Source organism: Orycteropus afer, unplaced genomic scaffold, assembly GCF_000298275.1.
Source record: "Orycteropus afer afer isolate SDZICR_OR568_19922 unplaced genomic scaffold, OryAfe1.0 scaffold00162, whole genome shotgun sequence".
NCBI classification, from domain to species: Eukaryota; Metazoa; Chordata; class Mammalia; order Tubulidentata; family Orycteropodidae; genus Orycteropus; species Orycteropus afer.
The window spans coordinates 841,440-858,610 of NW_006921749.1; the positions used below are offsets into that span (position 1 = coordinate 841,440).

At 40.1% G+C, this 17,171-nt stretch overlaps 1 protein-coding gene across 1 annotated transcript in view; it reads right to left on the reverse strand.

Moving 5' to 3' along the window:
- Window positions 1–17,171, reverse strand: part of TRPC3 (transient receptor potential cation channel subfamily C member 3) — a 147,015-nt gene that overhangs the window by 46,073 nt on the left and 83,771 nt on the right. The window contains exons 4-6 of the mRNA XM_007946449.1: window positions 5,258–5,422; window positions 2,471–2,687; window positions 814–1,047 (exon numbers count right to left, since the gene is read on the reverse strand). Of these exons, the coding sequence (XP_007944640.1) occupies window positions 814–1,047; window positions 2,471–2,687; window positions 5,258–5,422 (616 nt within the window). The remainder of the gene's footprint in view (window positions 1–813; window positions 1,048–2,470; window positions 2,688–5,257; window positions 5,423–17,171) is intronic.

The following is a 17,171-nucleotide window of genomic DNA, read 5'->3' on the forward strand; positions in this document are numbered from 1 at the left end:
GTTTCTTCCCCCGTAAAATAAGGGTTAGATAATAATTTCTAAACTCTTTTCTCAATTTAAGATTTTGTGACTATATGAAATTTTGCTAACTGCAGCTCTCCAGTGTGACTTCAAGGGAAAGGAGGCTAACATCCATTTGTGCTGGACAAGGAAGGCATCAGTCAGTATCCTTGCGTGGTAGATGCTAGCTGTGTTCTCCCTGCTCTTCCTTGTATAGAGGAGTTTGGATTGAACTCTATTCCATGCCATGTGAAAGCACAATGCCCTCCCCAGTATTTCTGCCAATTCTGCAGAACTTACATTCTATTAATTTCTGCCTCTGCTGATTTTTTCCCTCAACCTGTAGAGCAGAGTAGCATCTTCTATTTTATCTTCTCATGCTCTCAAGGACTCACCTTCCACATCAAGCAGTTAGATTATCAAGCAATTTTTCTCTGTAATTAAAAAGAGTTTTCATCTTACAAGTACTATGTGGCTAGGCTTAAAAGTAATTTCACCCCCCCTGCATTAACTTCTTTCTCTAGATATGAAAGCTAAGGCACAGAGCAATAGATTAATTTGAACAAGGTCATACAGCAAAGAAGAGTCACAGCTTTGATTTGAATCCAGTTTTGTATTGTTCCAAAGCTCATGGTCCCTCTTTGAACATAAATATGCAACTCACCTCTCATATGAAACATATTTTTATTGGCATTTTAATATCATATATTCATATTTCATATCAATATTCATGTTTTTATTGGCATTTTCTTCCAATATGTGGTCCTAATACTCCTCCTGAAATTTAAGAGAACCTTGCAGCTAATAACTTACCATAAGTGAAATACTGTATCTCTGGTGGAAGTGTAACTTCACTGAGGTCACTCTCCTGGATGTAACTGTCCACATATTGTTGTGCTTTAGTTGCTTGAAGGAAAGCTAGGAATCTGGCTGTGAAAGCAGCAATGAAGATGGATAGCATCCCAAAGTCGAGTACATTCCACAACTGCAAAATGTACTCCCTGGGTCCTTCTAGCCAAAGCTCCTTACATTCTGACCACATCATTCCTGTCACAACAACCACAGAGAGTACAAATTAGATTTTATAGCTTAGACTGTGAAGATACTACTTTGTCTATCCTCCTTGCACATCTATAAAATGTCCTTCCTCTTCAGCAGTGTACTAGGCACCAGAAAGGCAACAATTGACTGTACAGGTCACTGAGGCACTTGGCAGAGTTAAATGGAAGGAGCAGCTTCCATTAAGGGAAATGATTTATTTGCTCCACCAAGTTCTACACAGTACTACAAGTGGCACCAGAAATTTCTCTACTGATACAGAGGGATAGAGGGAATAACTGAGGAAGTTTCTTCAAGTTAAATGATTTCGCCCTATAAGACTTTTGGAGGAGAGAAGAAAATATACACTTATAAAATCACAATAGTTAATTATCAAACCACAGGATTGATGGGGAAATGAGCGCCTAAATGAGAACCTGAACAAGGAGAACAATTTGCCAATCATCTAGGAACACTTGCCTCATTCCGCTACCCTCTCTCTTCAGTTCAGCTTCATGCTGGTGGAGTGAGGATAATGATTTGAAAAAGAGAAAACTCTTACTAGGAGGCCCCAAAATATTAAGGAGAAACTGAAAGCAGAAAATGCCAGTCTGCGAGAAGCAAACAAAATACTCTAATTTAACAACTAGTCTCAATTATATAAAGGGAAAATACTGTCAATATTTAAAAGAAATGTAATGGCTCAAAATAAAATTCATAAAATGATTATTTGACCCACTCTGAGGCCATAGGAGGCAATGCGGAGAAGAGCTAACCTATTAATTCATGAAGTAACATACCTAGAAAGAGGCTGGTTGAAACTGAGTAATTAATCAAAAATGACTTTGGATTAGTATCAACAGATAAACTGGCAACAGCCTTTACTTATTAGGATGGAGCAAAAAAAAAAATTTTTTTTTTCTCACATTGCTTACAATTTCGACTTTCACACAAGCTATTTAAAGTGGGGTATTGTGAGGTGAAGTAATAAACATTCTAAAAAAGGAAACTCTCCTACAATTTCTGAAATTAAACCAAAAACCAAACACTGCCATCAAGTTGATTCCAACTCAAAGCGACCCCTCCTTGGGTTTCTGAGGTGGTATCTCTATGGAAGTAGATTGCCCAGTCTTCTTCTGATAAGATAGAGTAACACTTTTAATAGACAATGCTAATCATTATGTGGGAGCTCTGGTAGCATAGTGGCTAAGACACTTGCCTGCTAACCAGACAGCTGGCGGTTCAAACCCACCAGCCACTCCTCGGAAGGAAGGTTGGGCAATCCTACTTCCGTAGTGATACTGCCTCGGAAACCCAAGGAGGGGTAGCTATGAGTCGGGTTTGACTCGACGGCACATAACAACAACAACAACAATCATTATGTAGACATTATTTTTAAAAGAAATTAGGAAACTTAAAACAAGTAGCTTACCAAGAACCCAAACCATGATTAGCATTTCAGTCCATGTGAACTGGGTGGTTTTCACCCTGAATATTTGTTTCGGATAGTCAATGACAGTGATATTTGGCAGTGTGGTGATGCCTTCGAACCTGTCTGAGGCGTTGAACACAAGCAGGCCCAGGAAGATGATGAAGGAAGCAGCATGTGCCACAAATTTCATAAAAGGGCTTCGCAGAATTTTTCCCAGCTGTAATAGAACAAAAAGAGGAAAAGTCTGTTTTGGAAAATCTGGCTTCCACTTATGGCAATTATTATATAGGATAAAAAAATAACTGAAAATAGATTAAATGAGAATATTTTCAAAATTCTGCTTCTGTTTCCAAGAACTACACATTGTGAAAATTATTCCTTTTAGGGAGATGTTTCCTCCAAAAATAATTTAAGGAGACTTCAAATTTTATTGTTTGTATATATGCAATGTACCATACACAGATGAATTTTTGGAAATCCCAGGGCATGTACTGGCTACTGTTGTTATTTTATATGGAAAACTATGAGAAGTCAAAGTCAAAGTCAAAGAACTCCAAATCTTAATGTGTTGTAACTGAAATTCAATATGTTGTAGACTCATGTAGCACATTAAAAACTCTTTGATAAAAAATCATACTGTTAGATAATTTAATTTTAGTTATTTCTAAATATTCCAAAATCTAGTTGTAACTTATATGATACAGAAAAAAACAAAATATTAGGATAAAGATAAATATTTTGGCTGCTTCTGCCCCAATCTCTAAGTAAGTTTACCTAATTAATAGTCATTTCTGAGTTTGGAAAAGCATAAGTAGTACAAAAGAATTCTAAAGTTCAGTTTGTAATTATTTTACAGTGACTCCTTTAAATTCCATGGATATAAATGTCCTTAAAAGTCCATGTTCTAGCAGAAATGAAAAACAATTCCTCCTGTCCCAAGGGCTTCCCCAGTCCAAGAATTAGGTACATTTGGTAGATTTATCAAGTAACCTCTCTATACTACATATACAGACCTTGCTTTTTAATGGCTTGTGACCTTAAAAAGGACTGAGGCTCATTTTTAAAAGGCTGCTCCAGACAAATGTTTTGTATGTTCAGAAGATTAATTTGATGTCAACAATTCACCAACAAATGTCAAATATTTCTGGGATTAAGCATGCATGCACATAGACAAATGTCACATTTTCCATATTAGACACAAGAAAAAAAATTATCAACAAATTTACATACTACCGAGATATTACACTGCTGCCAAAAAGGCACATTTGGGGTAGTGTATCCACAGCACATAGTGATTTCTTGCGAGTTGTCAAGTCTGTTTCTCCTAAAGGTTCATCTTTAAAAACTTTAAGTAACATGAAAAGAAAGTAATATACTGATCTTAAATTTGGGATACATGTAGAGAGGTCTCATTATGTTGTTTTTTTCACCCTAAGATGTTACAGCTAGTAAGGTAGGCAGCTATAAATTGGGTTCCAGGAATAGCTCAGGCCCTGTATTTCCCTTCTCTGCTCAGCAAAGAGATCACTACGATGTTACCTTCAGTTTTACAAGGGAAGAGAAAAAAAAGGAGTAGACTCAAAGGATGCTTAATTTGAACCTGATGTAATATTTTAACAGATTATACTACCTTAAAAGACAAGCACTTTAAATCTGGACTTTTCATTTCCCTTAGAAAAAGGAAATTACTTGGTTAGGACCATATGATTTTCGCTTTATTCCACGCTTGCTCATATAATTTATAGTTTTTAATTTTAGTGTTTATATTTTTAAAGAATTTTAAAGTACTTTTCCATAAACATAACAAAAGAACGTAGTTGAGTCATCAGAACTGATCAAAATGACAAACTTTGGGCCTTACATTGCAGCTCAAAACTGGAGTGAGAGAGACGAATATTCTCACATGTATATGGGGCTTATGGAATCTACTGGGAGAAACTGCTGAGTGAGAGATGAAGGATGGTCAGGGTCATGTGTAAGTGGCCTTGACTCATTTTGCCTGAAACTGCCTCTGATTTAAACAAAACCAGATTTTGGAATATAAAAATGGAATTAAAGGATCTCAGAACAGTTCTTCTCCTTGGCAGTGCCCTTTATTAACCTAATACAGATTCTGTTAGCATGACTCTTATTTCTTTCCACATCTTGTTTGGGGAAGCTCTTAATAAGCTGAGAGAGGAAATAAAGGTGGTGAACAAAATGATTCAAGCAAAACAATTCAAAAAACCCAAAACTCCCATTCCAAAATCTAAATGTTTTGGAACTTTCTGAAGGAACAGAAGGGGAAACTTGATCTGTACTTTATGGAAGACTTTGAATTAATACCACTGTTCTCAACTTTACTTAATACACCCAGCCTTAGATATCTTCTGACAAATTCAAAAAGTTACCACTCCAGTTCCCAAAGTAACTGTTTCTTGGTACTATTTCAGTAGAGCTATTTCCTTTACCTTCCATAGGCCAGGCCAGTCATCACTCTGTTTACTAAGCTGTCAATAGAATTAGCACACTCACTATTTCACTCAATCAGCATTTGTTCCTATCTCTTACCATGAGGACTTTATCTTAAAGTCCAAGTATTATATGCCTGCAAATGTGATCTAACTTGCTAATTACCAAATCCTTTTTTATCCCTTCTTTGAATTGATCCAGTAATTAAAAGCAGAATCCATGTTCTTGAGTCAATGAACATTCAGAGTAAGATAAGATCCTTAAGTCAGAAGCTTTTCCTTCCAAAGATACTTGATAAACCAGTCATAGTGGAAAGGGTGTAGAAAGGCCTTGTACCCTGCTGCAAGGTGCGATCCAGTAGCCGATGGCAAGGAACGGAAGGCCCAAGGCCACAACCAGCACAACCAGACACTTGATAGCTATGGTCTGTTCCCGCAGGCCCGACAGGTTCTCATACCAGATCGTCAACAGCTGCTGCTGGCAGTTGGGGTGAGCCACAAACTGTTGGTACAGAGACAGAGGTAGGTTACCACACCAACCTAGAGATATTAATGTACATTTTCCCAGAACATAAGCAGATTCTGGGAATACTCTCCTTTGTTTTCCTCCCATTTTTCAAAATTGCTTCAGAACTAAGAGAAGAACTAAAGTGGCAACAAGAGGGTAAAACTGATGTTGCTTTTAATCACAGTTCTTTCTGAGAGAAACTCTACATAGTTCACAGATTCCTTTCTGAGATCTGGGTGGCATCTGGTTGCCTCTGTGAAAATATGTCACATCTTGCTGTCTGCCAGTTGACTTGCATACAGTTAGCAAAGGAAAAGAACAGTTATTTGGTTTATTGTAGATGATAACTAAAAGAGAAATGTGTTAATTTAGTTTCCTAAACTCCTAAAATGCTACATGTATGAAAAATATATGTGTGATGTACCATATGTATGTACTACCACAGAGAATCTGCAAAAAAAGTCAGTGAACCTGCAGATATTATGCTGGGTCCACACTTGCATTGCTTCTAAGCACAGGCATCAAATGCTGCTTCCTTCCCATTCCAGAAATCTGTCCACATTACTTCTTATATCACAGGTTAAAAGAACACAAACATTTATCTCTGCCAGTCCCTTTATAATTACAATTCTGATTTGGGAAATAATGAGCAAATTATACTTAATTCAGGCCTGCCATTTGATTTTGCTGAATCATTTACCTATATCTATTTAGATGAACTGGAGTTTAAGACCCTATCTTGTTCATGTAGCAGAATTTATGTGTAGTCGGGCCCATGTAAAGGCCCCTATGCCAAAAGGTGCCCATTTGCTCCATTCTTCACTTAAGCCTCACCTACTGGAGTTACCAGAATGACTTTGTATTTACATCTATCCAACTTCCCATAAATGCAAATCCTGAAAACATAGAGACATCTCAACCAACATTCAATTAGGACTACTTCAAATTCTGTTTCTGTATCTTTAGTACAAGTCTGTACTATAATAGCTCACATGGATTGAGTACTTTACTACAGAAAAGTGATCAATTATCACTACATGCATGCTATGTTAGACTTCCTAAAGTCAGACAGAGTCATTTTATCTTCTTACACCAAATGTTTGCTGTAGTGTCTGACTCACTGAAGAGGCTTAAGAGATTTTGATGAGTGTGTGCATGAATCAGGTGGACATTGTTATGGACTAAATTATGTACCCCCAAAATATGTGTTGTAAATTCTAACTTCTATGCCTACGGTTATAATTCCATTTGGGAATAGGTGGTCTTTGTTATGTTGATAAAACAAGATTAGTATAGGATGTGTCTTAAGTCAATCTCTTCTAAAATAAAAAAGACATTAAACAAATGAGCAGAGGAGAGATGGGGTAAAATAGATGCCATGACACATGAGATCTCCAAGAAACCAAGAAGTGGAAGCTGAAGAGACAAGGACCTTCCTCCAAAGCTGAGAGAGAAAGAAAGACTTCTCCTAGAGCCAGCACCCTGTATTGGACTTTCAGTGTCCAACACTGTGAGAAAAGAAATATCTGTTTGTTAAAGCCATCTATTTGCAGTATTTGTTGAAATAGCACTAGATAAATGATTCAGAAGATGACATGGAATGAGGGATATCATTGCTGATGTCACATGGATCTTGGCTGAAAGCAAATAATACCAGAAAGATGTTTACTTGTGCTTTACTGACTATGTAAAAGCAATAAGCAGCATCATGATAAATGGAGAAAAATTTGAAGTTGTCAAAGATTTCATATTATTGGGGTCCACACTCACCCATGGAAGCAACAGTAAAGAAATCAGGTGTCATAGTGCACTGGGCAAATCTGTAGCAAAAGATGGCACACAACCAGGCAGTGCTTCATTCTGTTGTACATTGGGTCATAATGAGTCACTGCCAATCTGAGGGCACCTAACAAGAACAGCATTAGATAACTAAGAATTTGGTATCATGAGTGAGGTGCTGCTGTAACAGACACCTAAAACATGGAAGCAGTTTTGGAACTGGGTAATGCATACAGGCTGGAAGAGGTGTCTAATAGTAAAAGAGGACATGGAACGAAGGATATCACTGCTGATGTCAGATGGATCTCAGCCGAACGAAAGCAAAGGATACCAGAAAGATGTTTACTTCTGTTTCATTGGCTATGCAAAAGCATTTGACTGTGTGGATCATAACAAATTATGGATAACATTGAGAAGAATGGTGTGTTAGGCTGGGTTCTCCAGTGAAGCAACACCACTAAAGCTTATAGAGAGAAAGAGAAATTTATTTTAGGAAAATGGTCCACACACTTACAGAAGCTGGCAAGTCTCAAGTTCTTGAATCCATTGTCAAGCTGGAGGCTTTCCTGACTCAAGCAGCTTCAGGAGCTGACAAGTTCAAGGTTGGCAGGCAGTGTACTGGCTGCTGAGTCCAACGAATGATGAATCCAAGATCTCCAGGAAGAATGGTAGATTGTTTGCTTACGGACAGTTGTAGGCAGCACAGCAGGATCCCAATCCACAGAAGAGTGTCACTTTTTCCCAAAATGTCCATAAATATATTGGAAGTAGCCTACATCCCTAGGGAAACTCTCCTTCAACCGATTGGCTGTTCAAAACATATACATCCAATCTCATCATGGGAATAACCTACATCACAACTGCTTAAACCACTCAGAACTGTGGTCCAGCCAAGTTGACACATAACTCCAACTATCACAATCCATCCCCTTGTCAACTTGGTAGTTGTACACATCTCCTTAACCACATATAATCTTTAAATAAGGATAATTATAAAGTTATATTAATGTCTAACACGATACACTAACACACATTCAATCAAAATGTATTAACCCTGTTTACATTTCATAGTTCATAACAGAAGGAAACAAAATTATTTCATGTACATATACAATGAAGAAATATAACAATCACAGTCCTTGTTTCTGCGACTGGTCACATGGTTGCAGATGATATTCAGAACTACCTTTTTCTACTACCCATTCCATATTTCCCTTTCCCTCAGCAAGCATCTCAGCTGGTTGTGGTTCTTTGCCTGATGGGGTGACCTAAACCTTCATTCCTGAAGGGTCTGGGCCATTAGTAGTCTTATCAGAATTGGGTTGCTGTAATTTTCCATTGACATTAATCACAGGGCATGGTAGCACTAAGAGTTGTCCTAAAGATATGTATTCCAGACATATTCTTCTTTAGCTCCATTAAGTAATGTCAATCTAATTTCCCCTTGGTAACCAGGATCTATCATGCCAGATAGTTACAGTAATGCCCTTCTTTGTCTGTTGATTCAGAGGCATGAGGAAGCCAAAATGGCCGGGTGGCATTCTTAAATTCCATTTCAATGCAATCAGTATTGTGTCTCCAGGTGGGAGTGTTCCTCCTTTTGGGACTAAGCTCTCTAGACCTGCAGAGCATAGGATATCAGGGACAGGAAGCAAAAATTTTTTGAGTGGGTCACTAGGGGTTATAGTGAGTGGTACCACTCCCGTTTCCACCCCTTGGTTCCTGGACCCATGAATCCCAGCTATTGGAGAAACAGCACCATATATTGGATGCTGGTTTAGAGCATATACAGCCTCCTGGAGAACATTGCCCCAACTGTTCAAGGTATTGCCACCTAGCTGGTGCCAAAATTGTGTTTTTAGTAGGCCATTCCATCATTGTATCAAGCCATCTGCTTCAGGATGATGGAGAACATGGTAAAACCAGTGAATTCCATGAACACAGGCCCACTACTACACTTCATTTGCTGTGAAGTGAGTCGCTTGATCTGAAGCAATGCTGTGTGGGATACCATGATGGTGGATAAGGCATTCTGTAAGTCCACTTTGGTAGTTTTGGCAGAAGCTTTGTGTGCAGAGAAGGCAAATCAATATCCAGAATAAGTATCTATTCCAGTAAGAATAAAATGCTGTCCTTTCCATGATGAAAGTGGTCCAATGTAATTAACTTGCCACCACATTGCTGGCTGATCACCATGAGGAATGGCTCCATATTGCGGACTCAGTGTTGGTCTCTGCTGCTGGCAGATTGGGCACTCAGCAGTGGTAGTAGCCAAATCACTCTTGGTAAGTAGAAGTCCATGTTGCTGAGCCCATGTATAACCTCCATCCCTGCCACCATGGCCACTTTGTTCATGAGCCCATTGAGCAATGACAGGAGTAGCTGGGGAAAAAGGATGGCTGGTTTCCACTGAATGTGTCATCCTATCCACCTAATTGTTAAATTCCTCCTCTGCCGAGGTTACCTTTTGGTGGACATTGACATGAGACACAAATACCTTTACTCCTTCAGCCCATTCAGAGAGATCTATCCACATACCTCTTCCCCATATGTCCTTGTCACTAATCATACTCCTTCCAAGTCCCAGACCATCCAGCCAAGTCTTTAGCCACAGCCCATGAATCTGTATACAGTAGTACATCTGGCCATTTCTTGTTCCATGCAAAGTGAACAGCCAGATGCACAGCTCAAAGTTATGCTAATTGGAAGGATTTCCCTTTACCACTGTCCTTCAGGGAAGTCCCAGAAAGGGGCTGCAGTGCCTCTTCTGTCCACTTTTGAGGGACAGACTATTTTGTCCGTATTGAATATGCACAGTATCATCTATAAACCAGGCATGAGTTTTCTCTTCTTCAGTCAACTGATCATAAGGAAATCCCCATGAGGCCATAGGTGTAGACTGGGAGAGGGAAGGTAATGTGACTGGAGAGGACACCATCAGCATTTGGGCCACTTCCTCATGTAACTTACTTGTGTGCCTTCAGGTTCTGCTTGAGCCCGATCTCTTCTTTACCACTTCCATTTGATGATGGAGTGCTGCTGTGCACAGCCAACTTTATGATTCTGTGGGTCAGACAACATCCAGTTCATGATGGGCAGTTCAGGCTTCATGGACTTGGTGGCCCATGGTTAGGCATTCAGTCTCTACTAAAGTCCAGTAACAAGCCAAAAGCTGTTTGTCAAAAGGAGAATAGGTATCTGCAAAGGATGGCAGGGCTTTGCTCCAAAATCCCAAGGGTCTGCATTGTGATTCATCAATAGGGACCTGCCAAAGACTCCAAACAGCATCTCTATCTGCTATAGACACTTCAAGCACCATTGGATCAGCCAGAACATATGGCCCAAGTGGCAGAGCAGCTTTCATGGCAGCCTGAACCTGTTGCAGGGCCTTCTGTTGCTCTGGACCCCACTCAAAACTAGCAGCTTTCTGAGTCACTTGATAAATAGGCCGAAGCAGCACACCCAAATGAGGGATATGTTGCCACCAAAATCCAAAGAGGCCCACTAGATACTGTGCCTCCTTTTTAGTTGTTGGGGAAGCCAGATACAATAACTTATCCTTCACTTAAGTAGGAATATCTTGACATGTCTCACACCACTGGATCCCTAGAAATTTCACTAAGGTGGAAAGTGCCTGAATTTTTGTTGGGTTAATTTCCCACCCTCTAGCATGCATATGTCTCATCAATAAGTCTAGAGTCATTGATACTTCTTCCTTATTATGTCCAATCAGCACAATATCATCAATATAATGCACCAGTGTGATGTCTTGTGCAAGGGAAAGATGATCAAGATCCCTACTGACTAAATTATGACATAGTGCTGGGGAGTTGATATATCTCTGAGGAAACACTGTGAAAGTATACTGTTGGCCTTGCCAGCTGAAGGCAAACTGCTTCTGATGGTCCTTTGAAATTGGTATTAAGAAAAAGGAATTGGCCAGATCAATAGCTGCATACCAAGTACCAGGAGATGTACTAATTTGCTCAAGCAATGAAACTACATCAGGAACAGCAGCTGCAATTGGAGTCACCAATTGATTAAGTTTATGATAATTTATTGTCATTCTCCAAGATCTTTTTTTTTTTTTTTTTTTTCTTTTGCACAGGTCAAATAGGCAAATTGAATGGGAATGTGGTGAGAATCACCACCCTTGCATCCTTCAAGTCCTTGATGGTGGCAGTAATCTCTGCAACCCCTCCAGGGATGCGGTATTGCTTTCGGTTTACTATTTTTCTATGTAGAGGCAGTTTTAATGGCTTCTGCTTGGTTTCTTCTACCATAATAGCCCTTACTCCACATGTCAGTGACCCAATGTGGGAATTCTGCCAATTGCTCAGTATATTTATTCCAATTATGCATTCTGGAACTGGGGAAATCACTACAGGTTGGGTTTGGGGACCCACTGGACCCACTGTGAGACACACCTGGGCTAAGACTCCATCAATAACTTGATCTCCATATGTCCCCACTCTGACTGGTGGACCACAGTGACGCTTTGGGTCTTGTGGAATTAGTGTCAGTTCAGAGCCAGTGTCCAGTAATCCCTGAAAAATCTGATTATTTCCTTTTCCCCAATGAAAAGTCAGTCTTGTAAAAGGCCTCAGATCCCTTTGGGGAAGGCTAGGAGAAAGACTGACATTATAAATTTTTGGCAATGCAGTGGGGTCCTTCCTCAAGGGGACCTGGTCTCCCCTTCATTCAATGGGTTGGGGTCTGTAAACTGACTCAAGTCTGGGAGTTGATTGAGAGGCTGTGACTCTGTATTCTGGCAATTCAGTCTAGGTTGCTGTTCACGTGACCTAGAATTCTTCTGTCTATACAGATCAAGTAAATATTTAGTAGGCTTGCCATGTATTTCACTACTAGGAACACCATGAGCAAGTAGCCAATGGTATAATTCCACACAAGTCAGACTATTCTGATTACTGTTCTGACTCTGTTGCTCATTATGGTAACCACGCCCACCTTGCCTATGTCAATTAACTGCTGCCACTTGGCCCCTACTATCACAGGGTCCAATCAGCCCCATCATAGTTAAGTATCTTAGTTCTATTAGGGCAGTTCCCACTGACAAATCTGGCTTACATAAAATAGCAATCATAGCAGTCTTCAAGGATGCTTGGGCTCCCTTCACAAATTTATTCCTCACCATATTGGTCAAAGGTATACCCTCTGGACTCCATTTCTGGCTCTAGGAGTCTAATCTGATAAATCCATTCTAACAGGCCAATTTCCCTAAACCTCTGGATACCTTCTTCTACATATACCAAGGCAGATCTTGTACTTCAACTTGACTTAAGGTAGGCCACCACATAATCCATGCTTCAGTAAGCCAACAAAATAAACTATTAGATCCTTTCCAACCTCTCAAGCTGAAACACTGAATGAAGAATCCATACTTAGTGGGCCTAAAACAATAAACTCAGACTGATCCATTGGTACATTCCTTGCACCATTATCCCACACCCTCAGTAGCCATTCCCATACATATTCTTCAGGTTTCTGTCTGTTTATGTTACCAAAATCAAGTAGGTCTTTTTGGGTATAGCATATCACCTCCTCAGTCACACTTTGTATTTCACCTTTTGGGGCTCACTTGGACTTAACTTTTAGTTATTGGTCTAACAGCAACAATGGGTGGTTGGGGCAGTTCCTGAGAACATTCAGCAATGTCTTCCATGGCATCTACCCCAGGCAATGACCCAACAGGAATAGTTGGGTTAATCCCATCAAATGGAAGTGGAAGGGGTAATGGTTTTATAGTAATCCCTTCAGATGGGAGGGATTCAACAGACTTTACAGGCTCCATATACTCATTTTCCTGACTGTCTGCCCATATGTCCCCATTCCAGGTTTCAGGATCCCATTTCTTCCCAATTAATGCCCTCACTTTAACTTCAGATACCATTCTGGGTTGGCAACTCAATTGGTATTGTAATTCAGCCACTCTTACAATAAGACTGGGCTTGGTTTTCAGCAATATCAGTTCTGTTACTAGAAGAAATAAGGCTTTCTTTCAGAGCAAAACTGGAAACATTGAGGTCTTTTATGTGGCGCTTGAGCTGTGACTCAGCAGCCCTGAACTCATCACACTCTTTCACCCTTTGTCTAGCATAAGTAGGACCAACCAACCAGCTTCCTTATACTCCTCATGCTGACAAAATTTCAGAAAAGTATCAAATATGCGATCACCCAGAGCCTCACTTCTCAAAAATACTTGATCTATTGGTGGTGCTATTTTGCATATTAATGTCACCACCTCACGTCACGAATTAGGAGGGCCCTCTTTATTAATGGAGGCAGAGTCACCAGTGCCTTTATGATTAATCAAATTGGAGAACCAAAACAGAATTGGTGAGAACCAATCTAGGAAGCCCATCCTTATGATTTTGTCTCTCTAGAACCATTCTCACTACCAAATGTGTTAGGCTGAGTTCTCTAGAGAAGCAAAACCAGTGAAGCTTATAGAGAGAGAGAGAAAGAGAAATTTATCTTATGAGAATGGCTCACACACTCATAGAAGCTGGCAAGTTCCAAGTTCTTGGATCAGATGTCAAGCTGGAGGCTTTTCCTGACTCAAGCAGCTGCAGGGGCTGATGAGCTCAAGGTTGGCAGGCAGTATACTGGCTGCTGAGTCCAACAAATTATGAATCCAAGATCTCCAGGCCAAATGGTGGATTTTTTGCTCACAGACAGTTGTAGGCAGCACAACAAGATCCCAGTTCACAAAAGAGTGTCACTTTTTCCCAGGATGTCCATAAATATATTGGAAGTAGCCTACACCCCAAGGGAAACTCTCTTTCAACCAATTCACTGCTCAAACATATACATCCGATCTCATCATGGGAATAACCCACATCACAACTGCTTAAACCACTCAGAACTGTGGTCCAGCCAAGTTGACACAAAACTTCAACTATCACAAATGGGAATTCCAGAATACTTAACTGTGCTCATGAGGAACCTGTACATAGACCAGGAAGCTGTCATTCAAAAAGAACAGGGAGATACTGCATGGTTTAAAATTAGGAAGAGTGTGCATTAGGGTTGTATCCTTTCACCATACTTATTCAATCTGTATGCTGAACAAATAATCTGAGAAATTGGACTATATGAAGAAGAACACAGCATCGGAATTGGAGAAAGACTCATTACAACCTGCGATATGCAGATGACACAACCTTCCTTACTTAAAGTGAAGATGACTTGAAGCACTTACCGATAAAGATTAAAGACTACAGTCCGCAGTATGAATTACACCTCAACTTAAAGAAAACAAAAATCCTTACAACTGGACCAATAAGCAGCATCATGACAAATGGAGAAAAGACTGAAGTTGTCAAAGATTTCATAGTACTTTGTTCCACAATCAATACCAATGGAAGCAGCAGTCAAGATATCAGACAATGTATTGCACTGTGCAAATATTCTGCAAAAGACCTCTTTAAAGTGCTGAAGAGCAAAGATGTCTCTTTGAAGACTAAGGTATGCCTAACACAGGCCATGGTATTTTCAATAGCCTCATATGCTTGTGAAAGCTGGACAATGAATAAGGAAGACTGAAGAAGAGTTGATGCTTTTGAGTAGTGGTGTTGGTGAAGAATACTGAAAGTACCATGGACTGCCAGAAAAACTAACAAATATGTCCTGGAAGAAGTGCAGTTGGTATGCTCCTTGGAAGTGAGAATGTCCAGACTTCATCTCACCTACTTTGGTCATGTTGTCAGAAGGGATCATTCCCTGGAGAAGGATATCATGCTTGGCAAAGTGGAGGATCAGAGAAAACAAGGAAGGCCCTCAACAAGATGGACTGACACAGTAGCTGCAACGATGGGCTCAGGTATAGCAAGGATTGTGAGACTGGCACAGGATCAGGCAGTGTTTCGTAGCATTGCTATGAGTTGGAGCAGACTCAATGGCACCTAATAACAACAATGATAGTAAAAACCTAGACTGCCTTAAGGAAACTGTTAGTAGAATTATGGACATCAAAGGGAATTCTGGTGAGGGCTCAGCAGGAAGCTATAGAGGAAGTCTCCATCATTTTAGCACCATTATAGTACCATTCACTGTCACCATGTTCATTCTGACTCATAGTGCCCCACTGGGTTTCCAAGGCTATAAATCTTTATGAAAGCAGCCTGCCTCATCTTTCTGTCATGGAGTGGGTAATGGGTTCGAAACACTGATCTTTTGGTTAGCAGCCAAATGCCTTAACCACTATACCACCAGAAATCCTTCCATATGGCACTGACAACAGAATATTGCTAGAAATATGGACATTAAATGTACTTCTGTTGAGGCTTTAAAAGAAAATGAACCTATGATTGGACAATGAAGGTAGGGTGATGTATTTTATGCAATGAAAAAGAACTTGTCTGAATTACGGTGTATGGTAGAACTTGTAAGGGATGAACTTGGATATCTGGCTGATGAGATTTCTAAGCAAAATTTTAAAGGGGTTCCATGGTTTCTCTTTGCCACTTACAGTAAAACGTGATAGGAAAGAGATGGACTTAAAAATGAATTGTGCAAAATGAAAATAGAACTTAAAGATTTGGAAATTTCTGTTGTGCAAACTAAGGACATGTGTCCTACAATATTCACCAAGGCATTCATACCCTATCATTTATTAGAGAGATTAAGCCTGTAAATGATGAATCTAACCAGTCACCACAGTAGAATACTCATTATCTTAGACTACAGGGAACAGAGAAAGAAGGAAAGGCAAGAATGCTGTCTGCCTTTTGGAATTCTATAGGCAGGAACCAGGTCAAAGGAGCTAATCTATTGTCCTCCAATAAAAGAAAAGGAACATCCCTTGAGAAGTTCAAAAATCAGTAGACCTGAAGTAGCATGGGAAACAGGGCCTTCTCTGTCTCAAAGGGAAGGGCCATGTTCTTCTGGATCTCAAAGGGTGGAGTCACAGCCTCCTAGGTTTCCAAGAGTCAGATTTTTGCCAACTCATTTCCAGAATGTGGGGCTACCATTAAGGGGTGCCGGGGGAATGAGGCTGCTGCCCAAAGTTGAGGGGGCAGGACTGCCACGGCCAAGGGGAAGAAGAACAGAGCCTGCTAGGGCCAAGGGTGTGAGATTGCCACTCAGATGGACTAGGAGAATGGGGTCATCTAAAGCCAAGGGGACAGAGTTGCCAGTCCAGAGGGACTGAAAGGCAGAGCTAAGGCCCTGGGCCAAGGGTCTCCACACAGAATCCAGAGGTATGGCCAATATTAGGAGTCTGGAGGGTGAGGCCATTGGCTAGATGGTCTCAGAGAATAGAGGATTATTTTCAAGCCTTGAGAGCTAATGTAATTTGTTCTGTTGGATTGTGGACTTGCTTGGTGCCTGTTATCCACATTTCTTCCTTTTGTGATAAAAATGTCTGCCTTGTGCCTGTTCCATCATTGTGCTTTGGAAAAAGATAACCTGTTATTCTAGTTGTCACAGGTTCACAGATGAAGAAGAATTTTGCCCTAGGATGGAATACACCTTAAGTTTCACCCTTATTGGATTTAGACAATTAAGAAGATGAGATTTTGGACTTGGAGTTAATTTAAGACTTTTGGGATAATGTGATGGGGTATATATGTTTTACATATATATACCCCTATGAAAATTTCAAAACTTGAAATTTTGAGGGCCAATGGGGGAGATGTTATGGATTGAATGATACCCCCAAAATATGTATTGTAAATCCTAATCTCTATGGTTATAATCCCATTTGGGAATGGGCTGTCTTTGTTATAATAATGAGACAGGATTAGTGCACGGTATATCTTAAGTCAACCTCTTTTGATATGTTGTTGTTGTTGTTGCTATGTGCTGTTGAGTCAGACCTGACTCATAAGTGACCCCTCCTTGGGTTGCCGAGGCAGTATCACTATGGAAGTAGATTGCCCAACCTTCCTTCCGAGGAGTGGCTGGTGGATTTGAACTGCCAGCCTTCTGGTTAGCAGTCAAG